Source organism: Archocentrus centrarchus, chromosome 16 (assembly GCF_007364275.1).
Source record: "Archocentrus centrarchus isolate MPI-CPG fArcCen1 chromosome 16, fArcCen1, whole genome shotgun sequence".
Lineage (NCBI taxonomy): Eukaryota > Metazoa > Chordata > Actinopteri > Cichliformes > Cichlidae > Archocentrus > Archocentrus centrarchus.
The window spans coordinates 22,067,515-22,093,947 of NC_044361.1; the positions used below are offsets into that span (position 1 = coordinate 22,067,515).

The 26,433-nt window shown below is 41.7% G+C and overlaps 4 protein-coding genes across 11 annotated transcripts in view; all 4 read right to left on the reverse strand.

Annotated features, from left to right (window-relative positions):
- Positions 1–784: 784 nt before the first annotated feature.
- Positions 785–2,683, reverse strand: LOC115794767 (speriolin-like protein). Its single transcript, XM_030750415.1, has 4 exons — positions 2,303–2,683; positions 1,535–1,732; positions 1,319–1,449; positions 785–1,183 (listed from the first exon to the last, which is right to left on the reverse strand). The coding sequence occupies exons 1-4, from the start codon at positions 2,460–2,462 to the stop codon at positions 851–853; spliced, it is 822 nt and encodes a 273-aa protein (XP_030606275.1). The 5' UTR covers positions 2,463–2,683; the 3' UTR covers positions 785–850.
- Positions 2,684–2,793: 110 nt separating this feature from the next.
- Positions 2,794–6,750, reverse strand: grinab (glutamate receptor, ionotropic, N-methyl D-aspartate-associated protein 1b (glutamate binding)). Of its 2 annotated transcripts, none has more exons than XM_030750414.1 (7): positions 6,584–6,750; positions 5,183–5,505; positions 4,982–5,082; positions 4,500–4,700; positions 4,110–4,238; positions 3,870–4,013; positions 2,794–3,439 (listed from the first exon to the last, which is right to left on the reverse strand). In XM_030750414.1, the coding sequence occupies exons 2-7, from the start codon at positions 5,475–5,477 to the stop codon at positions 3,287–3,289; spliced, it is 1,023 nt and encodes a 340-aa protein (XP_030606274.1). In that variant the 5' UTR covers positions 5,478–5,505; positions 6,584–6,750; the 3' UTR covers positions 2,794–3,286. The 2 variants fall into 2 exon arrangements, with proteins under 2 accessions (XP_030606274.1, XP_030606273.1); XM_030750413.1 differs by lacking the exon at positions 6,584–6,750 and adding an exon at positions 6,109–6,248.
- Positions 6,751–14,164: 7,414 nt separating this feature from the next.
- Positions 14,165–19,263, reverse strand: rbm24b (RNA binding motif protein 24b). Of its 2 annotated transcripts, XM_030749406.1 has the most exons (5): positions 18,960–19,262; positions 18,668–18,791; positions 18,437–18,491; positions 15,653–15,716; positions 15,332–15,513 (listed from the first exon to the last, which is right to left on the reverse strand). In XM_030749406.1, exons 1-5 carry the CDS (start codon positions 19,125–19,127, stop codon positions 15,484–15,486), a joined length of 441 nt encoding a protein of 146 aa, XP_030605266.1. In that variant the 5' UTR covers positions 19,128–19,262; the 3' UTR covers positions 15,332–15,483. The 2 variants fall into 2 exon arrangements, with proteins under 2 accessions (XP_030605265.1, XP_030605266.1); XM_030749405.1 differs by having other exon boundaries at positions 14,165–15,716; positions 18,960–19,263.
- A 1,458-nt stretch (positions 19,264–20,721) lies between these two features.
- The window catches only part of kif13a (kinesin family member 13A), a 43,220-nt gene continuing 37,508 nt past the window's right edge, over positions 20,722–26,433 (reverse strand). For 4 of the 6 annotated variants that reach the window (XM_030749402.1, XM_030749401.1, XM_030749403.1 and 1 more), the window contains 2 exons: positions 24,559–25,771; positions 20,722–22,295 (listed from right to left, as the gene is read on the reverse strand). In XM_030749402.1, the coding sequence (XP_030605262.1) occupies positions 22,162–22,295; positions 24,559–25,771 (1,347 nt within the window). In that variant the 3' untranslated portion in view covers positions 20,722–22,161. The remainder of the gene's footprint in view (positions 22,296–24,558; positions 25,772–26,433) is intronic. The other 2 variants (XM_030749404.1, XM_030749399.1) reach the window with 1 other exon arrangement.

Genomic DNA, 26,433 nt, shown 5'->3' on the forward strand with positions numbered 1-26,433 from the left:
CTGTTTTATGTCTGTGTTTGATTCTTCATTTATTGTGGGTTTTGAAATTTTGTACCTTTTGTAGTAAATCCTGGTTGGTTTCTTTATTTGTATCGTAGAGCCTTTTTAGTTTAGTTATCTGGGTTATGTTCTTGATTATAGGTTATTTATATTTGATTCCTTATTCCCCTGTGTTCTCCATGCCTCTCTGTGTTTCTGTGTTGTCTGTTTTGGTTCTCTCTGTCCTAGTCCCTTGTCACTGGTGTTTTGTTTTTACTTTTATTTCCCCATGTTCCTCTGCATACCTGTTGTATCAAGTCTGCATTTCTGTTTCCCTGTTTTTCACTTGCTGTTTTATTTTGTCAGCCCCTTGTTTCGTGTAGATTATGTTCAGTTTTGCTTCCTCTTGTCTCAGTGTCATTCTGTTCACCTCTGCTCCTCGGCTGTCTCCATGTTCCCCTTGTTACTTGTATACATTATCTGAGTTTTCTTTTTTAACTCAGTCCTGTCTCATGAGTCCTGCATTGGGGTCCTAAACCAGCTTGCCACACAGTGCTCCGTGACAGATCCATGATGTAGGGCATATTATAGTACTCCCCAGTGTATTACTGAATATTGGCTGAAATAAAATGTGCCACATTTTTCAACAAGCTGTGCTTCTTGTTTGTGTATGACAATTTTAAAGACCCTGGATTCTTTATGTTTTAAGGACTTAAATAAAGCCAGCTGGGTGGTGTTGCAGAAATGAATAAATGTGCAATTGTGATTTTATTTGTGGTTTGCACAAAATTGTAGGCACACAATATTTATCATGTACTATCCTTTATTCCAGTTAAGGGTGGTGCAAACCCAAATTTGGATTGAGCTGGGACTACCAGAAAAGAAGAGGCATCCCGTCCATTTCTGCCATCGTACAGAGGCAAGTGAGCACAAGCAGCAGGTCCTTGTGAAGCTTGCTAGGAGCAGTGGTTGTTATCACCTTCCTCAAGAAGTCTGGATTATTGCAATCCATTTCCCATGTGTTGCATTCATTCGGTCTGTCCTTTAGAATCCCATAGGTGTTGACAATGAACTCAGTAAAAGGAGCGTGAAGTGCTTCTTTATAGCCAAGCTGCCTCAGCCTTTCCATAAGGTCTGCATACCTCTGAGTGAGATGAAGCTGGTAGCCTTGATCCACCTTCCCTGTCAGTGGATGTGTGCTAACCTGCAAAAGAGGATCTCTTAATGAGTAAATTAAGTAGATTGTGAACAGTGCCATTTAAATAAAGGAACCTCTTTAACAGGCACATTTGTACTAGTTGAATTTAGTACCTCATTATTTCAAAGCAAGAATTCTTACCTCTATGATCTTGTTTGGTATATTGGTCAGAGTGAAACCATAGAACCTTTTATGCCCCTGGAAGATATGAGAGAGAATTCTCCTATCCAGCTGATACGCAATCTCTCCAAGAAGCCTGTTTGGGTCTGAAACTAGATAATCAACATGAATTTTAAAGGAAAATGTCAACAGCGCTATTACAGCTTGAAAATTTTCTGCATTTGAAGTAACAATCACCCTTGCTGCTATCAAGAGAGGCATCAGTCTCGTGGCTTTGAAGCTCTGCTCTATCATCGTCGTCTTTGTGCAGAAAGCTTTGGATGAAAGACTTGAAGTTGATGAAAGATGAAGTCTGAGGTTCCTGTTTGGGTTTGGTTTGTTCCAAGTCTTTTCTGAATTGCTTCTCATCAAAGCTGCTTCGGCGCTGACCGAAAACTGATTAAAAAAATAATGTTCTTGTTATTTATCATTAATAACAAGCAGAAAACCAGAGACATGTGCAAAGTTAAGTTACAGGCGTCTGTCGCCTAAACCTGTGATTACTGCAGCAACCTCTTTACTCAGCTGGACATAAAATACATTGATTGTAGTTCCCAGACTTTACTCTATATTGCCACAAGTATCACTCACTCACTCACTCACTCACTCACCCACCCACCCACCCACCCACACACACACACATATATATATATATATATATATATATATGTCACTGATATAGAGAGATGGAAGACAAAGTGAATGAAAAACAGAATACAGTACTCTTTCTCTAAAATAGCTTGGGTCAATTTATTCTATCAAGTGTTGTTTTTAAAATGCTAGATCTACATATGAAGTAAAAATGGTCAAGTTCCACCACAGAAAAAAATATATTTATAAATGCTTACACTTCTTATCACAAAGACACATCACTTGTTCAAAGTACAACTATTGATTTCAGAGCAAACAGTCAAAACTCAACACTGAATCACAGATGCCACCTAGTGGCAAAGAAAAACACAATACCTGTTGATTCCTCCAGAGTGTCTTTGCTGGAGCTCTGCATCTCGGTTCTCAGGTCTATGTTTCCTGTGACCACACTTAATATTGACTTCAGCTGATCATTTTCCTGCCTGAGTTGTTCATTTTTTAACTGCACGTCCACAGCGGTTTGCTCCATAGCCATTTGAGGGTGATAGTTTCACAGCTGAGCCACAAAATTCCACAAAACAAAATTTAAATTCAAATGACAACAGAACTCTGGAGTCATGTGACTTTGTCTGAATTTGTTTAGTTCAAGGAAAACGGAAAGGAAAAAAAAACATCCAAGATTTAAAAAGTTTCTTTGAACGTATGAATATTAAATTGTCACTGTAGAAATACTCTAAGAAAAGAAAAGAAAAAAATCTTTTTTTTTTTTTTAAGTTTTTCATCAGTGGATGCATTTTGTTTGGTTGTCATGGAGTCACATCAGTTTATATTTAAATCTGTCTTCTGTTATGGTTTCATTGACTGCATTTTTTTTTTTTTTTTAGCCCTTCTTATCTCTGCTGGTTTATTGGTTAAGCATTAAAGATTCACTTTTGATCCCGGCAAAAGGTTTGACAAAACAACCCCAAAGTTCACTTGCTAGAGTTTTAACAACTTGACAAATAAACTGCTAATGAAACTGAATATCAACAAAACATTCTTCTGGATAACTAAAAACGTGGGGATAGTTTAGACAAATCTTTGCGCTTTTTAAAGGGTTTTGTTTGGCATAGGATACAAATTTCAAAACCAAAATACAATTTTTGTACAATAGGTACACTGCAGAAAACTGTAGCAATATCTAAGCTGGACACTGTGTGGTCTTACTCAGAGCAATAATGTCATACTACATTTACTCTGGGTGACGCAAAAGCAATTTTTAACTATGTAATGAATACACACTACAAAACAAAGCAAAAATCAAAGTGATCAGAATCTGCTTCTATATGTGAAAAGAGTTTTGATTGTTTCTCCCTTTGCTCAGCCTCCCCTAGCTCTGCCAATGATGGTAAGAATGTAGAGGAAGATGTTGATGATATCTGTGTACAGGTTTAGAGCAGCGAAGATGTATTCCTCAGGACTCAGGGCCAGTTCCTTGTTTCCAAGAAGCAGCTGAGTGTCCACGGCTAAGAACTGCAACACAGAAGTTTAATAAGGTCAAAAAAATCCACCCCCCTCAAAAAAAAAAAAAAAAAAATCTATATATAAATATCTGACCACCTCTCATCATGTGAGGCAACATCAGATTCATGTGCTGTGGCAAGTCAGGTTAGAAAAGAGTGTTTTTCTAAATTCTGGCATGTTCTTTTTTTTTTTCTTCCCTATTTCCTTCACCTTTTTTTAAAAGCATCTGTATGAAATCCAGCATCAGTGCACGCTGATAGATCTGAATTTTCAAGAAAGCACGCAAAACATACGTCAGCTGAGCATTGCTGTTGTTTTAATATTCATCTAATCTACAACCAACTTAGCACTGTTATTTTGTGACATAATCTAAGACAAAACTCTGCACAAAATCCAACTTCTGACCTAGCAGTAGCAAAGAGTTTATCTAAGGACTTACACAGGTGAAGAGTAATGCTCCCAGTCCAGCATAGACGATGTGCAGAATCTTGTCACGGATGAAAATGCAGAGGAAGCCGAAGACGATCAGGACAATTAAACAGACAAAAAGGACCCCATAACAGGAAGTGAAGTCATACTTGGTCTGTTGGAGGAAGAGAAACCTATGGTTATTTACATATCGGAGCTTGATTAATGCACGTGACATACACACCAGTGGCAGAGATCTACGGATACAAACCTGCAGAGAGAAGATGACCACTGTGAAGCACACAAATGCTGTGATGCCCACTGCCATGATCACCGATTCAGTTTGGTGGAAGCTGGCGATCATTCCCACCATGTAGGACATACTGAGAGTCAAGATGGACTGTAAACAAGATAAGCACAATAGGTAGATGAGTCACAGATGATTTTCTAGTTAAAAGTGATTTGATCATGTTAAACAACTGAGAAAAGGGAGTCTTTTATTGTAACCCTCAAATACAAAATATCAACATTTCAAAACAAAAGCAGTTAGATTCATGACCTTACCACATTAGAAATGAACCAACTTATTTTTCGAAAGAAAAGCTTGCATAAGTCTAAACATGATTTCCTTCCCGATCGATGAAGAGAAACCCTGGCTTACCAGCGCAACCAGGTTCCAGGGGTGTCTTCGGCGAACGCTTCCACAGCAGCTGATCACGCAAACGGACACAAAGAACACGACATAGGACACCAAATAGGTCCACGTGTTCACCGCAACAAACACCTTGACCTCCTTCACAAAGGTGAAAACAGCCACAAAGGCGAATGTCACCATGAGCTGAGCGGTTAACACCAAGAATACCTGTGGGGAAAAGTGCATTGTTGAGGCAGCGTACACATATTTGTTAATAAGAAAGGTGGATCTCTGTTCGTATTAAAGTACCTGATTAACCCTACCAAGTAGGAGAGGTTTGCTGTATTTAGGATGCATTTGTTTCAGCTTTAAACAATATAACCCTGCTAACTATCAAAAGGTACCTCATGAAAATATTTAAAAGCTGTATTTGTAGCTTGCTGGTTTGCAACACTTGAATAACCCATGACATTCATTGAAACTTTCCCTTAAATGAAGCATCTTCTTACCTTTCGTATAAAAGCTCTTCTTATGGTTTTGTTATCCAACCCAAAATCAAATTCTTGATTCTCATGAAAAGCTGGCGGATCCTCATTACGGTAAACATCTCCTGAAATGGAATCAACAAGAAAAAAATAAATAAATAAAAAAATCAAACTGAGTTCAAAGTAAAACAAAAACAAAAATGTAGCAGAATTTCAAATACTCACCTTCAACATTTTCATTAAATCCATAGGGTGGTGGAGGATATGCGGGATAGGATGGGTTAACAAATCCTGACTGTCCTTCGGGGTTCGTGGCCATTCCGAAAGCTCCCGGGACACTTGGTGCAAACGCAGTCGGTGGAGGGTAAGGAAGGACACCAACACCAGGTACCGGCCCCTGCAGCGTATTTGGGCCTGGCACGGTCATGCCAAATGCGACGGGAAACGCTGGCTGGCCGGGAAGAGGTGGTTGAGATGCTCCCACCTCCACAGGAGTGTATTCAGTCTTCTCGGTAGTCATCTCTGCCTTAGATCGGGAGCAGATGCCTCTGGAAAGCATCAAATACAAAACAAGATGTGTTAATACGCTACCTTAAAGATAACGTTGACGGATGCCGTGAACGAAGTCTACACACACACACACACACACACACACATTGATACCTTCCAGCGTCATGAAAGTCACGTGATAGCGGTTACTTCCGGCACCTATTGTTTTCCCACAGACATATCTCATTTAAAACAAGTATTTATTTATTTTTTATCTGTTGTACATATTGTCAGTGCTTCTCCCGTTACAACGAGCCCAAATTTGAAGCTCAAAGGAAGGATATGATACTGGGAATAGAAAAGAAACTCGGCATTTGAAATTCCGCGAGGGTCGCGAGGTTTACGGGAAAAAATAGGCCACAAATCTCACTTTCATCCAAGAAACGACCTTTTAGCCCACATACTCTGCATACCACTGGCCCTCTGAATTAAAATAACACAGATGATTACGTTTCATATTTTTGCCAAGAATGAATTAGGATGTTTGTTTTTTTTTTTCCTATTGAATTGAACAATATAGCCATGTTTTTCTGAAGGAAAAAAATAACAAGCGAAAGGAAGATAAACAGTTACGAAAGCTGAAGTCTCTAAATGCTACTCACAATGCTGGGAGTAAGTGTTTCAGTTCCAAATGATCTCCTCTTGAACCATTTGTGGATGTTACTTAACGGGTTTCTTTGATTTTTAAGGCACTCGGATTGCCAAAGAACGACTTCCTCGTAACCCGCACGACATGCAGAATGTGTGGCGTTCACGCAACATGGGACAGATGGGAGACGATAATAATGTCTATTTCCCGCAGCAATTTGCGAGCATTTACTTTACCGTAAATCCACTAATTTCTGATATTACCTTGGCTATAATATTTTTAAAACTACTGCATGTAAACAGCATGGCACGACATACACTAAGTCCTGTTTAACCCTTTAATCGATTTACTTTGACTCACATCAAATCTCGTTTGCAGGCACTTTCACATTGTTAAGCAGCATTTTACAATAAAGCTGTCGTCTACTTTCTCAGCGTAGTGTGTATGCTTTAACAAATCTTAAAATAAAAATCAAATAACCTACTTACAATAACTTCGAGACGGCGTGAATGCGTCACGCTTTCCTGTGCTGTAATTCAGACCATGGGCTCTGTCCAAACCGCAAGAGTAAAATCGAAACTAACGTGCTCAAAGTTTTTATGCGAAGCAGGCATCCTAGGAAAACATGGGCACAGAGCTCAAGGTGGCTCCGTTTAATGCTGGGCAAGACCCGCGTTAACCAGCAGGTGTCAGAAGGCAGCAGCTATGTTGAGATAAACCGAGAGCGCAAATGGGAAGAGTCGTATCGTTTATTTCTACGCAAGAATAAGTTTCCAAGCAATTATGTAGAAACATGAATTATTGTCAGTCTAGTGAAAGTTGGGCTCTTTTATTCCTCTTTCAAAGAATGTGTCTTCCCGGTCCAAAATGTGAACATTGGCAATCCTAAAAGAGTGTCCTCCATCCTTTAGGTGCAGAGGTCAGTGGCGGCTCCATAAATATTTTTCTGCAGGTGCTAAAGGGGGGGCTAAGCATTTTACTGAGGGTGCTATGAAGGATCATTTGTTCTTTCAGTTCTCAACACACAGACACAAGCTATTTTCTCTATGACTTTTCCAGGGGGAGCTATAGCACCCCCTAGCGCCCCCCTGGCAGAAATACAGCTGAGTCCAGGTGGCTCTTCTATGTTGTGCCATGTGTTTGTGGAGTGGCTGTTTGGTTTCTCCAATGTAGAGGTCCGAGCGCTCCTCACTGCACTGCATAGCATAGCATACACAATGTTGCTTGGCAAAGCCAGATGACACACACCAATTAGTTAAAATACATGAATGTCTTAAAGACATGAATGCCTGAATGTCCTCTAATTCCCTGCTTCTTAAAAACTCAAGTTTTTGTACTTAGCCTACAAACCTTAGAAACGTGGTGTCCAACCAAATACTCACAGTGGATGGCATTGCCTTGATCTCCAGTAACACTGAGGAATCTTGGAGTCATTTTTGACCAGGAAAAACAAATATGTAGGACTGCCTTTTTTTTTTTTCCCTTTTTTGCACCTCTGCAAAATCTCTAAAATTAGAAACAATTAGAAACATCCTGTCTCAGAGTGATGCTGAAAAACTGATTGATCCAAAATGCTGCAGCGAGAGTACTGACAGGGACTAGAAAGAGAGAGCATATTTCTCCCATATTGGCTTCTCTTCATTGGTTCGCTGATTGAATTTAAAATCCTTCTCCTCACATACAAGGTCATACAAGGTCTTTAATAATAAAGCCCCATCTTATCTTAAAGACCTCATGGTACCGTATCACGCCAACAGAGCTCTTTGCTCTCAGACTGCTGGCTTACTTGTGGTTCCTAGGGTATTTAAAAGTAGAATGGGAGGCAGAGCCTTCAGCTTTTAGGTCACTCTGCTGTGGAACCAGCTTCCAATTTGGATTCAGGAGACAGACGCTCTCTACTTGCTCATAGGGGGGTTGTCTGATTGTTGGGGTTCCCTGTGTATTTTAGGGTCTTTACCCTACAAGAGGAGAGGAAAACTCTGACTCCAAACCTCCTCTGACTTGCGGTATACCCTTCCATGGGAAAGGCTAAGGGAGTAAACCCCTACAGAAAATCCAGAGCTGGCGTCCCCAAGGTAGCCTGACAATGTATAGTCAGCACCGGCAACTCCTGCAGTGCAACTGGAGCCAAGCTGTATTGACCCTGTCTTTCCCTTGGATCCTTCAGCTGCGAGGAGAGGGGGGGGGCCTGCTGCATGGGCAACAGCTGGCCCTCCATATAATTTTGCCCAAGCTCTGTAGCTCAGCTCAACTGGAGAGGTCACTCCAGTGTCATCGTATGATGTCGACTCAACACGGGAGGGGACAGTTACCAGTTATAAGCTCATCCAATTGGCGTAGGAAATGAGCGCCAAGGGTCCCCTTCGACAGTGGGAGAGGTCATCGCGCCTCATTGGACAGCTACCGCCCACCTCAAGCTGGGCAGCCCCCAGCCAGTAAGGTGCCGTCCCGCCATGGCTTACCTGCCCCACTGGGTGCGTGGGGATTAGAGAGGCATCTCTTGAAAAGTGGGCCAATAAATGCTCGCACCAGGCAAGTCGAAGAAAACACAACGCAAGAAGCCTCCAGCTCTTCGCTTTGCCAGCTAGAACATCAGGACCATGTGTCCCGGATTCACTGCAGATCTTCAGCAGATGGACGATGCCAGGAAGACTGCTGTCATTGACAGGGAGTTCTCGCGTCTAAACATCAACATAGCCTCCTTACAGGAGACCCGACTAGCTGACAATGGCACCATCAAAGAAGCTAACTACACGTTCTATTGGCAAGGGAAATCCCCGGACCAACCGAAGCAGCATGGTGTTGGCTTTGCGGTGAAGAACACGCTTATCAGCTTCATTGACCCTCCTACAGCAGGCACAGAGAGACTCCTCACCCTCCGTCTGTCAGTGTTCTCCGGCCCAGTCAACATTTTCAGCGTGTACGCCCCAACCCTCTGCTCCACCACCGAGGAGAAGATAAGTTCTACCAAGCCCTTGATGAAGCAATATCCAGGATCCCCAGCACTGAAGGTCTTTAGCTTCTCATAGACTTCAATGCGAGAGTGGGGGCTGACCACGAGGCCTGGCCCACCTACCTTGGAAGCTTTGGAAGGGGCAAGATCAACGAGAACGGTCTACTCGAGTTTTCATGCTACCATGGTCTCTGCATGACCAACACCTTCTTCAAGTGCAAAGAGATCCACCAGGTGTCATGGAGGCACCCACGCTCTAGCCACTGGCACCAGCTGGACCTAGTCACCAGAAGATCGGACATCGGCAATGTGGTGGGGAGTGGTGGCCTAGGGGAGAAGAAGAGGGTTCATCACTGAGAGGACCCTGGTTCAAATCCTCGGGCTGGCATCACTGTGGCTCCCTGAGCAAGCCCACTTCCCCAGGTTGCTCCCCGGGCGCCCCTTGGCTGCCCCCTGCTCCTGTGTACTACATACCCCATGTGTGTGATGGGTTAAATGCAGAGAATGAATCTCACTGCATGTATATGTATGTGACAAATAAAGCTCTTTCTCTTCTCCTCCTCACTTGCAGTTACCACAGTGCAGACTGCAATACGGACCACGCCCTCATGGCAAGCAAGGTGTGCGTAATGCCGAAGAGGTTGCGCCACACGAAGAAAAAGGGCAGACCATGCATCAACACCTGCTGCACCAGCAGCCAAGAGAAAACCCAGCAGTTCATCCTCAGGCTGAAGAACACCCTCAACGAGAGCGAGGAAGCATCAGCAGGTAACACCATTGACTCAAAGTGGCCCCACCTCCGTGACGCTGTGTACAATTCCGCCATCATTGCCTATGGGAAGAAAAAACAGAAGAATGCTGACTGGTATGAGGCACATTGGGAGGATATGGAGCCCGTAATTGAGGCGAAGAGGAAACCTCTACTGGCCTACAAGGCCAAGCCCAGCCCCACTATGCTTCGAGCCCTAAGGACTGCCAGGAACAAAGCCCAGCAGACTGCCCGCCAATGCGCCAACACCTACTGGTTGAACCTCTGCAGCAGCATAGTCAGCTGCCGAGTCAGGCAACGCAAGAGGGATGTATGAAGGCATCAAGAAGGCAACGGGCCCAACCCCATCCATGACCGCCCCCCTCAAATCCAAGAAAGGCGATATTATTACCGACCAGGAGAAGCAGTTGCAACGGTGGACCGAGCACTACCTCGAGCTATACACGATGCAGCACACTGTAACCGACACCGCTCTCAATGCCATCCCAGACCTGCCAGTCATGCAGGAGCTAGACACCCCACCCACTGTGGAAGAGCTCAGCAAAGCCATCGACTGCCTCACCTGTGGGAGCGACAGAATCCCACCAGAGGTCCTGAAGGGTGGGAAACCAGCCCTGCTGCTACCACTGCATGACCTCCTTTGCCTGTGCTGGGATCAGGGTTTCATCCCCCAGGACATGCGAGACGCCAACATTGTCACCTTGTACAAGAACAAAGGAGACCGGAGTGACTGTAATAACTACTGGGGCATCTCCCTTCTCAGCATTGTTGGCAAAGTGTTCGCACGTGTCGCCCTAGTGCGCCTGCAGATACTTGCCTCCCGCCTCTACCCAGAGTCCCAGTGTGGCTTCAGGGCCGGCAGTAGATCTACAGTAGACATGATCTTCTCACTACGCCAGCTGCAGGAGAAGTGTCAGGAGGAGCACATGCCACTCTACATTGCCTTCATTGACCTTACAAAGGCATACGATCTGGTCAGCCGGAGCGGACTCTTCAGTTTGTTGCGGGAGATTGGCTGCCCCCAACACTCGCAGTGATCATGTCCTTCCATGAGAACATGCACAGCACGGTCTGCTACAATGGCGCAACATCCCAGGCCTTTCCAGTCAGCAGTGGAGTAAAGCAGGGCTGTGTCCTTGCACCCACACTCTTCAGCATCTTCTTCAGTTTCAGTCAGGTTTTAGAATGCGTCACAGCACAGAGACGGCTCTTTTACGAGTTTTTAACGATCTGCTTTTAACTGTGGACTCTGGTAGTCCTGCAGTTTTAGTACTTCTAGATCTGTCAGCTGCCTTTGACACTGTGGACCACGAGATCCTTCTATCCCGCCTAGAACATGAAATTGGCATTAAAGGCACGGTTCTGACTTGGTTCAGATCTTATCTTACTGATAGAAGTTTCTCTGTCCATCTAGGAAACTGTTTTTCTACCACAGCAAAGCTTTCTTGTGGAGTGCCTCAGGGGTCCATTCTGGGCCCAATTCTTTTCTCATTGTATATGTTGCCTCTAGGGTCGATTTTTAGGAAACATAATATTTGTTTCCACTGTTTTGCTGACGACATCCAGGTGTATATGCCCATCAAACTGAACAGCAGAGATCCATGGGAACCCCTGCTGAACTGTCTCAGTGACATTAAGTCCTGGATGAGAAACAATTTCCTAAATCTTAATGAAAGCAAAACCGAGGTCATATGCTTTGGTAAATTTGACCCCTCAAGCTACTCCTCTGGCACTCCGAGTCATTTGGCTCCTCACTGTCGTGATGCTGTGAAAAATCTGGGTGTCATTTTAGATAGTAGTTTTAAAATGGAGAAGCAAGTAAGTGCTGTTACCAAAATCAGTTTTTACCAACTCAGAGTTATTGCCAAGGTAAAACCTTATCTCCCACAGCAGGACCTGGAAAAAGTTATTCATGCTTTTATTACTTCCCGCCTGGACTACTGTAATTCTCTGTACTTTGGCATAGATCAATCATCTGTGCGCCGCCTGCAGGTAGTCCAGAATGCGGCAGCTCGTCTTTTAACCGGTTTAAAAAAGCATGAACACATTACCCCAGTCCTGTCATCCCTTCACTGGCTCCCTGTCCGTTTTAGAATCGATTTTAAGATTTTATTGCTTACTTTTAAAGCCTTAAACGGACTGGCACCTTTGTATCTGTCTGAGCTGCTTCACTGTCACACCCCTGTAAGAGCTCTGAGGTCATCGAACCAGCTGCTCTTACAGAGGCCTAAAACTAGACTAAAACAGAGAGGTGATCGAGCTTTTGCAGCAGCAGCACCAAAGCTATGGAACGATCTACCTCTCCATATCCGCACAGCTCAGACGATACACACATTTAAATCTCTATTAAAAACACATTTCTTTTCCTTGGCATTTGGCTGCAGTGCTACCTCCTTTTAGATGATTGTTTTATGGTATTTTATGGTACTTGTTTTAAACGTTTTAATTTTTAATTTTCTTATGTTATTTATTGTTCTTAATGTTTTTATTTATTTATTTTTATTTTATTATTTTATTTATTTATTTATATATTTTTATTTTTATTTAGTATAGTCCTTGGGGTTACAGATCTTGTACAGCACTTTGGTCAACGTCGTTGTTTTAAATGTGCTTTATAAATAAACTTGACTTGACTTGACTTCTCCATGCTCCTCAAATACGCCTTCAAGGACTGCAGCAAGGGTGTCTACATCCACACCAGGTCTGACAGCAAGCTATACAACATTGCCCGCCTTCGGGCCAAGACTAAAGTCACAGAGGTGCTCCTCCGCGAGATGCTCTTTGCTGATGACGCAGCCTTGACATCACACACTGAAGACGGATTTCAGCAGCTCGTCAGCCGCCTCTCCCATGCCTGCAAGGAGTTTGGGCTCACCATCAGCCTGAAGAAAATAAACGTCATGGCACAGGGCACAGAGTCCCCCAAACATCGCCATTGACGGATACACCCTGGACATCGTTGACAACTTCACGTACCTCGGGTCTACCATCTCTAGCTCACTGTCCATTGACTCAGAGATTAGCAGCAGAATCGCCAAGGCAGCCGCAGTCATGGCCAAACTGAATCAAAGAGTGTGGAACAATTCCAGCCTCACTGAGAAGACCAGGCTGCGTGTATACCAAGCCTGCGTGCTCAGCACACTCCTCTATGGAAGCAAGACGTGGACCACCTACATGAGGCATGAAAGGAAACTCAGCAGCTTCCACATGAGGTGTCTGCAGCGCATATTACACATCAGGTGGCAGGACAAAGTTCCCAACACTGAGGTACTGGAACGAGCCAACATGAGCAGCATGCACGCAGCACTCCGCGAGAGATGTCTCCGGTGGCTTGGTCACGTCAAGAGAATAGACGCAGGTCGCATCCCCAAAGACCTCCTCTATGGTGAGCTGGCTGAAGGCCAAAGAACAACTGGGCGCCCAAAACTGCGCTTCAAAGATGTTTGCAAGAGGGACATGAAGCTGTGCAGCATTGATCCCAACTCATGGGAGAGCCAGGCAGACAACCGCCCCTCTTGGTGACTCGCAGTCAGGTGGGGTACATCAAACGCAGAGGCAGAGCGAAACATGACTGCCACCCAGAAGAGAGTCAGGCGGAAGCAGCAGCAACACCAGCTCCAACAGCTATCTGCCTTCATATGCATCAGTTGTGGCAGGGACTCCCACTCACGTGTCGGACTGCACAGCCATTCCCTGCAATGCAGATAGACCCACAAGAGCTACACCATTGTCTTCCGAGATGGACGGCTGCCGACGAATGCCGACCCTACAATATAAAGTGCCTTGAGGCAACAGTTGTTGTGATTTCTTTCTGTATAAATAAATTAATTCAAATTGAATAGATTTTGATCCATCATGCAATACCCTCTGGAAAGCTTAACATTATTGAAGCAGTGTGGGATCATCTTGACAGAACAGAAGGCAGCCAACGTCCAAAGAAGAGCTTTGAATGTACTTCAAGAAGCCTGAAGAACTATTCCTGAAGACTACTGAAAGAAATTACACAAAAGCTTGCCTAACAGAGTTGCAATATGTGGTCATTCTATTTGTTTCAATAAATCGCTGCACCTTTCCATTCCTTTTATCATTTTCATAGCAAAATATAAAGAAATGAGGAGTGGCTCGAAGCATTTGTGCAGAACTGTATAACAGGACACTACACTACTTTTGCAGTTATTTCAATACATAAATACAATTTTGTCATCTGTTCCAGTTTTACAATCTTTGTGTACAGGTGACTGTCTTGTTTCATGCTGCCAAACAAGTAAACAGATTAAGAACACAGAAACAGTTGAAGGTAAAATTTGATTTATTTCCTAAATAAAATACCTGTATTGTTGAGTCATGCATTACAAGGTCAACAGCTGATGCCCTTGCATCAGAAAACCTTTAATTGTCAAAAGACCTAAAATGTGATAAATTTAAAAATAGTTGCCCTACTGTCATTTATCAAATTAGTCAAGTATCAAAAGTGACATTAAAGAGTTATGAATCTATTAGACAACATAAAAACTACAGAAAATAGGATGAAAAAAAACACTTTAAAGTTATTGCTACCTTTCCACTCATCATTTGTTCTTTATACAGACAGGTTTGCTAAGTCACGTATTCATATTCATCATCTTGATCATGACACATGCAGCATCACACATGGATATGTTCCAGTAGACTTTTATACTAACATATGAAAACAATAGGTTTATTGGTACAAGGCTCCATAATAAATACATAAATAGCATAATTTAACATGATGAAACATTTTATCAAAATGAAAGATTCACATTAAACAATGTTTCTTCCCTTTAGTTGAACGTATATGAGTCATTTAAGGGGAAGAAATGTGAGTGCTTTTACCAGCTCCAGCTGCCAACAGAGCTTTTTGTTTTATGTACCATAGAGAAAATAATTTTTTAAAGAGATTTTTTTTTTCCCAAGGGTCACTAATCTATCTCACTCCAAACACATCTATATATATATATATATGTATTTAAAAAAAAAGAAAAAAAAAGGAAGTCTTAATAAACACTGATGTTTCCATCAGTGTCTGGATAGCTTTGCAAAACAAAAAGAAAAATGGTCCGAAATGATTTCAATACTGAAAACTGCACGATGTTGTAACATACTGTTGTCGTATAAATGCAGGTGTTATCGTTGGTTTTTAAAGTAGTGTGGAAGAAATCTGATCATAAGACATGAATGCACTTTGGATTTTTATAAAAACACCACTGCAACATATATACAAAACGGTTGCCTTGAGGTCCAGTGAGTCAACTTCAGTTAACCTGACAAATTTTACTGCTGAATAAATATTAAATATTAATTTATATCCAATACTGATCTCACTTGAATAAAATATACATTCCTCACTTGTCTCAACATTTTCTTCACACTCTTTGGTAGAGGTTCTGCTAAGTTAAAACCTGGGAGCGACAACCATTTTTTTCAGCCTCAATGTGTCTGCATCTCTTAACTTCACCCCTCTTCATGGGTAGAGTTCCCTTCCCCTTCCTTTCTCTCTGTAAGGTAGTCATAAAAGTCTTACTGCATGCGATCTGTCTGGAGCTGCTGAGGTTGGTACTGACTGAAGGCTGCAGCAGCAGCTGCAGCTCCAGGGGTGGCAGCAGTAGCAAGTGGCTGCTGCACCGTGTATCCATACCCTGCTGTAGTCATGTAGCTTGTTGGTGCCGGTGAGGCTGCATATGGATACTGCTCATAAGCAGCTGCTGCTGCAGCAGCGGTAGCAGCAGCTGCAGAGTATTGGGCATAGGCTGCTCCAGTATAGTCAAGGTATGGGGAAGTGGCAGCAGCAGCTGTTGCTGTAGCAGCAGAAGGCTGTACGTGAGGGATCACCACACTGGGTTGGACAAAGGCTTGAGGGAAGACATAGTGGGCCGGGATCCTGTAGGACATAAAGATGCACAGGGTCAGCATAGAGCCAGAGTCAGTCATTTTCTCAATGCTGAAACTAAATTCTGGAAAAACTGAAAAGCAGGTGCCAAATATGTCAGTCAAGTCCTCAGAACACAGCAAATCCATTCATTAACAATGGAGGAAAAAAAACCAACAACAAAAAAAAAACCCTACCAAGAAATGAAAAGTTAAAAAGCAGCAAAAATCACAAAGAAACACAAGCGTAGCTTTAAACTTCAAAAGGCACCTGAATCTGAAACACAGTGAGGCATTAAAAGAAGACACAGCCAAGCTCTGCACCCCAACCTTTCACTGAAAACCATATTTGACAAAATGCGAGCTTATCGCAAAACACCACAACATATCAGTTCAAGAAATGGACATAGTTCTGTCCACATACTGCAACACCAACACCACACATACAGGCATGCCCACACATGTTAATAGGTCCTTAAACGCAAACAAAGAGGGCAAATTGCAAAGAAAAGAAAAATGACACTGCTGTACATGTAGCTGTCAAAGTAACCATACAGCATCAAAAGTAGGTGCTTAGTTGTGTTAGCTTCCGCTGACAGTTGTGTTTGACTGTTTGAAAGCGAAATAAACAAGATTGTGTAATAATGGCTCCATCTGATGATGATGAAGATGGAAACATACAACCTTTGTATCTGGGTAAACTTGTCTCAGAGTCATGCTAAGTAAATATACTGAGGAGCAGGTGTAAAGTATATTTGTCCATAGACACGTGCGCTCCCCACTCCCCACAGACATACACCCCCCACAAACACACACACACGACCAACTTGACTGACAAGGGAGGCTGGAACCATGCTATTTTTGCTCCTCTTGTCATCGCAAAAGGACAAGCTGATCTTCTCCTTCAGTGACACATGGCAGAGCTCTCTTCAACAACTGCCCATACTACACTACGGCCTCAGTGACTCAACCTAATTTACTTCTTCACTGTCAGATTGAAGGTGCCCCAAATGATAATCAAAATGGAGGGCAAAGCACATTATTGTATTACAGTGGCATAACAATTACAGAAAACTTACAATGCTTGTTTTAATAAGTGTTGCCAGTCTAATAAACAGTTTTCAACTCGACAAGATAGGATACTTTCTTTGTGACACAACTTTGTCTTACTGTCAAGCATTTAAATGCTGAAAAGGTCACAGCTGACTTTAGGCGTGACTACTGAAAGAGAGGAGATGGAGGTTTTGTCGTCCTGCTAAATAAAGGTGGTTTGAGAGCTAAATAAAGGTGGTTTGTAAATCACCAGGGCACATGAGTAATCCCCAGCACATAACCAAAAGGCTTCGTGAGGCGCATGGCTCAGCCCACCTGTTGTCAACAGCCGAGCGGCTCTGTCTCTGCCATACATTATTAACAGTGCTGCTGACTGACTCCCTTTTTTCCATCTGAATTTGAGAGGCCGTGCGGATCACTGTAGCCAACAGCTGCTGCCCAAGAGACGAGCTAAGATGTCTGTCTTTAACCTATAATGCGGGGACTGTTTGAGCCCGTCTAAATTTATATGTCATAACTAAATAATGAGATCTAAAATTTTCTACCATCTAAAAACAATATTCCACAGAGTGATCCAGCTTCGATCTGGAATCTTGACATTTTCAGATAACTTACTTCACAGAAGCGCTGCGTTTCTACAAACAGGGCAACAATCAAACATACTCACACACACACATCTTGAGTGATGAGAAAGATACAAATCATTGAATATTTGTGGCTGATCAGAAAAAAAAAATGCTCAGTTTATGTAGCTGTAGATGCAAGTTACACATGAAAGCATTAGGTTAATTAAAACAAAAAAAAACTAAAGCAAAACAAAACAAAACACAGCAATATGAGTAAGGAAACAGAAAAAAAAAACCTCCCACATGCAAGCCAGTGTTTGTTTTGTTGAAGGGGATTGAATTTGAAATGAACACACTGTGTGATTCCCCCACCCTCCCCCTCCCCCTTTGACAACAAAACATAGTGAACTTTATGTTAACCAGAAACTGGGGGGGAAAAAAAAAAAAAAAAAAAAGTAGAAACACAGGCTAAAGCACGATCATTAAAAGGGAAAAGAATCAACACCACATCGCAGAGTTATAACTCCCTATCAGGACTGGAAAAGTCTGCACAAAAAACTCCCCTTCTTAACACCCCACACCCCCCACTGCAAGTAGAAATAAGCACACAGTTAAGCTGAACGCCACATCATACTGAAAACAAGGCACACACCAATCTATGTACTATGGAAAACTGAAAAAACAAAAACAAAAAAAACAACAGCAGATTTCCATGCATCTAGTCACCATTTCTGTTCGTTTGTGTATGTCAGAGTATACAGGTAACACTTTAGCGCTCTGCCCAATGCAGACTCAGCTATTCCTCAAATCATCATGTCCCTTCATCAGCTATTTTAACCGTTACCGACCCTGTCAGATCAGAGAGAGATAGACAACATGAAGTCAAGTCCTGTAGTGGCTGGGGAGACAAACGCTCACTTCCTTCACAGTCAACCTCAAGCAGAGGGACACATATATGCACTCACAGTTCCTCAGTCAGGATGAAATAGGTGGAGGCAATAATAAATACATGTTTAAAACAATAAAAAAAAAATAAAAATTTTTAAAAAGATTGTCAAGGGCATTTTACATAGAGCCAGATTTTGTGACAGAAACAAACTGTTGCTTCACATACCCGTAAGGTCTCTGGATGAATGCTGGATGGATCTGAGGCACACCAAATGCAAAGCCTAGAGTTGAGACAGGCCAGTGTTAAGCATTTGTTTAAAATCTTTAACATGACTAAGAAAATACCTTAAAATATATTGGATTCGTTTCTGAATACTTAGTGTTAAATTAATTATTATGTTAGGTTCTGAATGAAGAAAAAAAAAGAAAAAAAAAAGCTGAGATCCAGTCCCCTCACCTGGCTGAATGACCCTGGGCTTGGCCCCAAGATAGGCCAGGTTCACATTGGCTTTCCTTCCATCAATTATGGGGTTGGGGTCTTTGCAGGCTCGGTCAGCAGAGGCCCGGTCTGCCATGGTCACCTAAATTAGAACAACATGGATGGACTTTTTATGAGATACTTCTGTGCATAAAACAGCGCAGTCTACTCTTACTTTAGCCTGGATAGGTGCGAAACTTATGCAACTAACCCGACTCCTAACTGTGCGCAAAACCTCGCCTCTCGCTCATATTTCCATGTTTTTACTTACGAATCCATAACCTCTGGATTTGCCCGTCTGCCGGTCGGTGATAACAACGGCCTCTTCGATGTCTCCAAACACCTCGAAGTATTTTCTCAGACTTGAATCCGTTGTGTGATAAGGAAGCCCTCCCACAAAGATCTTGGTGAAGGTGGTGTCTTTCTGTGCGGCGTGCATTGTGTGTCGTTGTGTATTAAAGTGATTTCCGGGCAGTTTTTAAGTCAGATAAAGTAACGAAGCGCGTTGAGTGCGCAGCACGGACGGCAGGACCCCCCGAAAATGTGACTGAGTCTGAAAGAGGAAGACACCTGTTTGTTGTGTGTGTGCCTGTGTATGTGTTTCCCAGTTGTCAGTATGTGACACGGATCCTTAACTCCACCCAGATCCAGACCACCACACCGTGTTCAGGCTCCCTACTGTCGCACAACTGCTGAAACAGAAGCAAGGACACAGCGTAGAGCTGAAAAAAGGTTACTCGGTTACTTAGAGAATGTATAATCATGTATGTGTTACTATTCACTGGAAAATAATGGCCATTTGGGAATGTCAGTCTACAGTGGAAGCTCGTGCAGGCCATGTAAGGTTCACATCACTTCCTGGGCTGTAGCCGGGAATTTAATGGTCATAATGAAAGCCCCAAACCAATTTGAAAATCTTGCTTAAATAGTTTTTTTTTTTTTTTTTAGTTCTTAATAAATCATTTTAACTCGTAAGCTTACTTACTATAGTATTTACTGTTTTTAATTGCTCCAAAGCCTCCCCTCCTGCTGGAAAATAAATACACACAATTAATCGTCATTACTCTAAAAGGTGGCGCAGTTTAAGGAATCCAGATGCACCCATTTAATAAATAACATTAAAAACATGTAATAAATAAATAAAAATAAATAATGCTGACAACTGTCTCTGATTGTAAGTCTAGTTATGTCCTTATTGCTGAAAATGATTTTCTGTGATAAACTTTAAAAAGGTGAGACCCGTCAACTTGTGGAACTTAATTTATAGTTGTGGACAGAAGTTTAGATACATTATGGGCACAATTTTGGCCTTTTCATCATTTCTTTAATCTGTTCTTTTTCCACTGTGGACAACTGTACAGTATACATCTTTAAAAAACAAAAATTGGGTGCACAAATTTGAATTTATTTTGCATTTTCTCTAAGCCACAAAGGTTCAAACATATGCACACATGCTCAAATATATACACTCACTTAAATCTTTTAACAAGTGATGCTGAAGGTTCTACAATATCTTTTAACTTGACAAGGTTAAGTTTTGGATTACAGAAAATCCAAAATAAATTCAAACTTGCGCAACCACTTTAAAGTAATTAAAGATATGCTATCATTCTACCCTGGAAAAAGAACACTTCAAAGAAATCATTAAAACTCCCAAATTATGTTCATGCCCATGATCAATGGCTGACCACAAATGTGGATGTGAGTCAAACATGACAAAAACCATATATATGGTGAGGCTTTATGCTCTCATTTGAGTGGGCTGATGCCTTTGGATAATAAACTTGAAAGTTGGTTTTTTATATATATATATATATATATATATATATATATATATATATATATATATATATATATATATATATATATATATATATATATATATATATATATATATATTTTTTTTTTTTTTTTTTTCCCCCACGGTTTTTCCATATGCACCGAATCCTGAATTTCAAATGTACTTGTATGTATTAGATAAGTAAATACACTGGATTAGTGTGCATGAGCCAAATGAAGAGTCAACACATACACCAATTGTAAATGTTCTATTCTAGAACATGTTGTACCAATTAAAACAATTCAAGATACATTATAAATACAATTCTGTACATTATAATAGTGTAAATACTATGTTCAAATACATTTCTATTTACACCTCCTTATTAGGGAGAGCAGCTTTGTTCTCTTCTTTAAAGTAAGGTTCTTGGGTCTCTTTCTTTTACTTGCAATTACAGCTTGAACATTTACGCATTTCTAGTCAGTTCCACAGTTCACCACTTTCATAAAATACAAGTTTGTAGTAAACTCTTCTTTATACCTAAACAAATTTTCCCTAACCTGATACTGTCCATCTCTCATTCATTCAATCCTCCATGTGAAAAACCATGTTATTGAGTACCTTTTAACGTGTAGCATCAGTCTGTAAAATGGAGATGCACATCAGCTAAAAAGGCATTCAATCAGTCAGTCAGTCAGCAAGGCAGGATGGTATTTCAAATACCTGGGGCTTCATAATATACATACAGGTTCAGATCCATACAGTTATTTATAACAGTGAACTTGGGGTGTCTACTGAGCAGTTTGGGACTTATGTGCCTCTTTTTTATAAAAACAGGGCAATAAGGCATCAGTACATCCAGGCCTCCGACAAAACCTAGCTGCTTTGTGCAGCTTTGTGCATCTAAATGATGACACAGTTTATCAGCTGCAAACATCTCATCAGTCCAACGTGGAAGACGGTCATTAAACTCTCCAAGAATCCTTTCCAGTGCAAGCATTCAAACATCAACAGTTTCATGCTGGATGGGGATTATTTCCTCCACAGTGTTACAGTACGTCAACAGGAACATTTCTAACTGCATCTCAGGTTTGCAGATTCGTCTTATGCTCAGGGTATGTGGCATTACTCCTAGAGATATGGCACTAAGCTTTAACTGGACATATCGATTTGTAGTAAATATGTCCACATACATACATACATTAGAAAAATAACATGTAACTCATAACAGCAGATATGGAACCGTAGTTCTTTGGTTAGCCCTGATATTTTATATTGATGTAAATATCAATGTTTATTAACAGTAGTACATTCTTAATGTTCATATCCCAGATTACTCCATTATGAGCCTGGGGGAGTGGGGGGGCTGGAGTGCATTGTCTTACAAAAATATGGTATAGTGTTCAGAACCAATGTAAGAAAAGGTATGTGGGAAATATACCATAAAAATATCCCGATATAGAAAACTAAGATATGTGCATAGTGATTTTTTTTTGTTTTTAGTGAGCAATAATTAGGATATACCTTCATTAAATGCACAGATAAGATATGCTTTTGGAAAGCACAGACTCCTTCAGAGACTTGAGTGGTCAAAAAGATAATTCAAGGGGAGCCATAGTGGAGATTGGACACAGGATCTGAGGACCACCCTCACATCCCTGCAACTCCTCAGAAAACTTGTCTTTCTTGGGTCCTATCTGATCACAGTCTGGGGTTCTGTGTCCATGGAGGGTGGCCCTCTGGTGAGACGAGATGGCTTCACAAACACACCATGGCCTGGGGGGCAGCGGAAGTACACTCTGCCCTGGACAGTCCCATTGTGCTTACCTATAGGAGAGTCAAGCATACCTTATTAGAGGATGAATCACATTTAGGCACTTTTAATGAAACATTTAGACTCCTCTTACAAATCTGTTTCCCCCAAAAAATGTAAAATATAAGTAAAAACAGAATGAAATGACTTGTGAAACTTTTAAACTCTGTATTTAATTAAAAAAAAAAAAAAAAGAAAGAAAGAAAAAAAAAACCCAACATGTCAAATGTTGAAACTATGGAAAAAGATCATTTTGAATTTGATGCCAGCAAAACCTTTCCAGAAGATGGTTTGCCTTTCAGGAAAAACATATAAAGAGAGTTGACAAAGAGCATGCAGGCAGGGTGGAGTGGGTGGAAACAAGGGGTGATTTGTGACAGATCACAAATCACTGTGTTATGATTCATGATTCAGAGAAGGTGGCACTGATTTAAAAAAAAAAAAAGGCAAAAGACCGAGCTGGAGGTGGAAAAGTTGAAGATGTTAAGATTTTCATTGTTCAACAGTTTAATGTAATTTTTAAGCACCATCTAGATCGTGATCTAAGTACTTGCCTGAGTTAGTAGCAGATTTTCACTACAGAGACCTTTGGCACATTCTGCTGCATTGTGCTCCTACTCTTGCTGTGGAGGCTGTGACTGTATCTTTCCATCTGAAGCTCTTCTGCAGCACTAAAGGATAAATCCTTTTTATTCTACCTGACCTGGGACCCATTTCTTCATTACCTGGGGGCTTCTGCATTTTAAGGGATGATATCAGCCTGCAACACATATCACGTTGCCTTTAATGGACTGTGATATTTATTTAGCTTCTTTTTCTTTTCTATTTTTCCCCCTCAGCCAGTTTTCTTTGTTTCCCTTGCTTTTCTTTGGCATCAGACTCAAAATGTGCACATATCTCTTTTTTCTGCTTTCAGCATGGACAAATATAGAATGTATTTATCATCTTTTCTTTTACATATAGTAATGTGCTAATCACTGCATCGGTTTTACTTACATTCACACTGTGTTTCAGCTTTATTAGAAACAGGGTGGCACATAGAAAAAAAAACATGCCATTTCATATGTGCAGTAAACTGCTCTGGAGTCACAACCTTATTGATGTGTTATAGTGTGATTAATTTTCTAAACTATGAGTCAGTCATATGTTTACTACTACATCACAAACTTTCAAAGTTTTTCTTCCCCCCTTTTTTTGTTTTATTTTCCTTTTATATGCCACTTGGTGGCAGCAGAAATTGTGAATGTGACACAAAAAAAATATGAAATTTGGTATCAGATTAATTTGTATAAACAGGAAACTGTTTAAGTGAGTTTTACAAACTCACTTAAACAGTTTCCTGTTTATACATCCAGAAAATCCAAATTATCATGAGCATTCATTTGAAGAAAAGTGAAAAACGTTCAATATTTACACTTCATTCACGCTGTTTTTAGTCTCCACTAAAGACCAAAGATAAATATCAGCAGCTAAATGCTCCACTATGTTCATCTGTTAGTCTTGTGAGAGCTTTTGTCTGGCAATGAATGTGCCATGTAATCCAGTCTTCAAATCATTACAATACAGATTCTATATTATAGCCAACTTAACCAAGCCCCAGATTCAATAGGGAAACACAGTTCATTTTTTTTTACCCCATGACCCCACATGTGGGTTATTGTGGCTGTGATTAACACCAGTATTTAAGAATTAATAAATAACACTTATATTGCTCTTAAAAACTGTATATCTGGGGCGCCCACTTCCCAAAAATTACTATGGTGGCTAATGGAGGAGCTGGAGGGTGCGCCCTCTGCTTGAACCCTCACAGTTTAAAAAGTTTACATTTTTTAGGGTTGAGAGACACATTGTTTGAAAGTAGAGAAGCAGCTCTACATTTTGATCATAAAATGATGGCTGTAGAGGGAACACTGTGCCGCTTTGCAGTGCGGGCAGCGCGGGTTTGAGTCCCGGCCTGTCGCCAACTTGCACGCGTGTCTTCCCCTTTATCTTCCCCCCATTTCCTGTCTCTCTCCACTATCAATAAAAGCTGCTGTGGCCAAAAATGCAAAATATATAAAAAAAACAAAAAACAAAACAAAACAAAAAACCTGTATATCTATAAAAGAAGGCACAGACCAACTAATCATTAACATTTTGTTACTAAAGAATATAGAAGACAAGAATAACTCGTGATGGCTCAGTGGGGTAAAAACTGTAAAAAACAAACTTTTCTTTCTGTCCCATAATAATTAGGATTTCTTTGGGGTCTACTAACAGAAATTTAAATGGACTCACCTACTGCCATGTCCAGCTTCACGCCAATCCAGATCCCCTTGGCAAACTCCACCCCTCCCACATAGTGGACCGTTCCTCTCCTCTTCCCCACCCACACCTGCTCACCAGGTGCCATCCAGTCAGGAAGTTGAGCCACAGGAGTGCTCTCATCCCCACTTGAGTCTCCGGAGGGCTCGGCGCTGCTAGGATTTGGACTGGGACAGGGACTTCCATGGGGCAGATCTCCTTGGGCTGGCTCCTGAATTGGAGGTTCTCCTCCTGCACGTACAGCTGGGGATGAAGATGTAGCTGAAGGTAACAGTGGGAGTGGAGACGGTGAAACTGGAGGCAGTACTGATACAGTAGGATTTATTAGGGCTGGAGATGGAGCTGAGGCGGAGACTGGGGCTCTGACTGAAGTGCAAAATACTGTTGTGCTAGGGCAGGACACAGCTACAGTAACACGTTCTTCATAATTAGGATATTTGCATATTGTATGCTCAGGTAAAGATGTTTTAAGAATACCAGAGACATCAGAGGCGAGCTGATTGTCAGCGTCACAGGTTTCAACATGATCTGTTTTCTTCTGCTTGTTTGCACAAATATTCAACCCCTCCTGCTCCCATCCCTCTGTAAAATGTTCTAAATCAGCCACACCAACAGTGTCATCAGCCCCTTTAAAGTCAGTAAACTCCTGGCTGGTACTGAGTACACAGTTGTTTGGCAAAGCGAATGACTGTGGCTTATCTGTGCAATTAGGAATACTGATAGGTGAGGAAGCTGAATGGATGAGCAGGTCCTGAACCCCATCTGCCGACAGAGGTCGCGGCTGAGTGTCACCCCCTACAGAAACACTTTTGGTTCGGGTGCCGCCTCTTCCAACAGGGCAGCCAAGAGGGTCATGGGACTCTCTGGAGGTGCAGCTGAGATGGTCAGTGCTCTCACTGGTGCTGAAAGGCACATCAGACAGCGTGGCATTGGAGGCACTGTGTGAAAAGTAACCGCTAGTGCAACTGCTGGTCGTGGGGCTTCGCGACACCTCTCTTTCTCCGCTCCCACCTCCACACCGGCTCCCCTTCAAGTCAGAACGAAACAACTCCTGGCTCTCCAGAGTGGCGTTGTAGATCTCAAAGTTTGCAAAGTCCTCCGGGATGTAAGGCTGGAAGCCACTTTGGTCCTGAGGGCCCCGATTTAGAGTCAAGTCCACATCTGTCTCCTCATCTTCAGAGTCCTGCTGATCAAAACAACAGCAGCAGGACAAAAGACATCCCACCAGATATGATGTTAGTTATAGCATGTGTGGTGCATTAGCCTATGTAAACACTATTTTAAAGAGAGTGGAGACAATGAAAATGGTTGAATGTAATGATGGAACACAGCATAGTGTATGAATACTGCAAAACCTTTTTCTTTGTTTTAAGAACTTTGCTGGTGTTTGCTTTAAATTCTCTTCGTGTACTTATGTCCTTAAAGGTGAGACATCAAATTAAATATGAACATACTTTTCAAACCTTGTTAGAGCCACCCGTTCTCCACTTAGGTCCAGAATTTGTTGGACATAGACACAGTTAGTTTTAGGCTTGTTGCTGTGGAGTGGATTTTAAATCAAACAATCAATATATTATTGAATATACTATAATAATTGAAAAAGCATTTACAAAAATTTTGCATTAAGTGCTTTGTAGGTAGGTTGGTAGATAGATAGACACTCATTTTAATAATTTGATGAAAATCCTTTGCAGTCAGTGACTGCCTGAACTCTAGAACCCCAACACTGTCACCAAATCACCACATTCCTACCTTGAGATGCTCCACTATGTCTCAGCCTTCACTTTCTGCTTGTTTGTGGTTCTTTCTGCATTCAGCTGTGTATTTAATAACTGAAACGCATGCTCT

What these genes read in the sequence shown, in the direction of transcription:
- LOC115794767 (XM_030750415.1), bottom strand. Translation starts at nt 2,462, where the DNA reads ATGGCTATGGAGCAAACCGCTGTGGACGTGCAGTTAAAAAATGAACAA. An exon ending in CACTCTGGAGGAATCAACAG is followed by an intron (nt 1,733 to 2,302) that starts GTATTGTGTTTT and finishes TTTTTTAATCAG; the next exon opens with TTTTCGGTCAGCGCCGAAGC. An exon ending in CTCTCTTGATAGCAGCAAGG is followed by an intron (nt 1,450 to 1,534) that starts GTGATTGTTACT and finishes TTGATTATCTAG; the next exon opens with TTTCAGACCCAAACAGGCTT.
- grinab (XM_030750414.1), bottom strand. Translation starts at nt 5,477, where the DNA reads ATGACTACCGAGAAGACTGAATACACTCCTGTGGAGGTGGGAGCATCT. An exon ending in TGGTCATCTTCTCTCTGCAG is followed by an intron (nt 4,014 to 4,109) that starts GTTTGTATCCGT and finishes TTCCTCCAACAG; the next exon opens with ACCAAGTATGACTTCACTTC. An exon ending in GAGCATTACTCTTCACCTGT is followed by an intron (nt 3,440 to 3,869) that starts GTAAGTCCTTAG and finishes TCTGTGTTGCAG; the next exon opens with TTCTTAGCCGTGGACACTCA.
- rbm24b (XM_030749405.1), bottom strand. Translation starts at nt 19,127, where the DNA reads ATGCACGCCGCACAGAAAGACACCACCTTCACCAAGATCTTTGTGGGA. An exon ending in AATCCAGAGGTTATGGATTC is followed by an intron (nt 18,792 to 18,959) that starts GTAAGTAAAAAC and finishes GTTCTAATTTAG; the next exon opens with GTGACCATGGCAGACCGGGC. An exon ending in GCCCAGGGTCATTCAGCCAG is followed by an intron (nt 18,492 to 18,667) that starts GTGAGGGGACTG and finishes TCTCAACTCTAG; the next exon opens with GCTTTGCATTTGGTGTGCCT.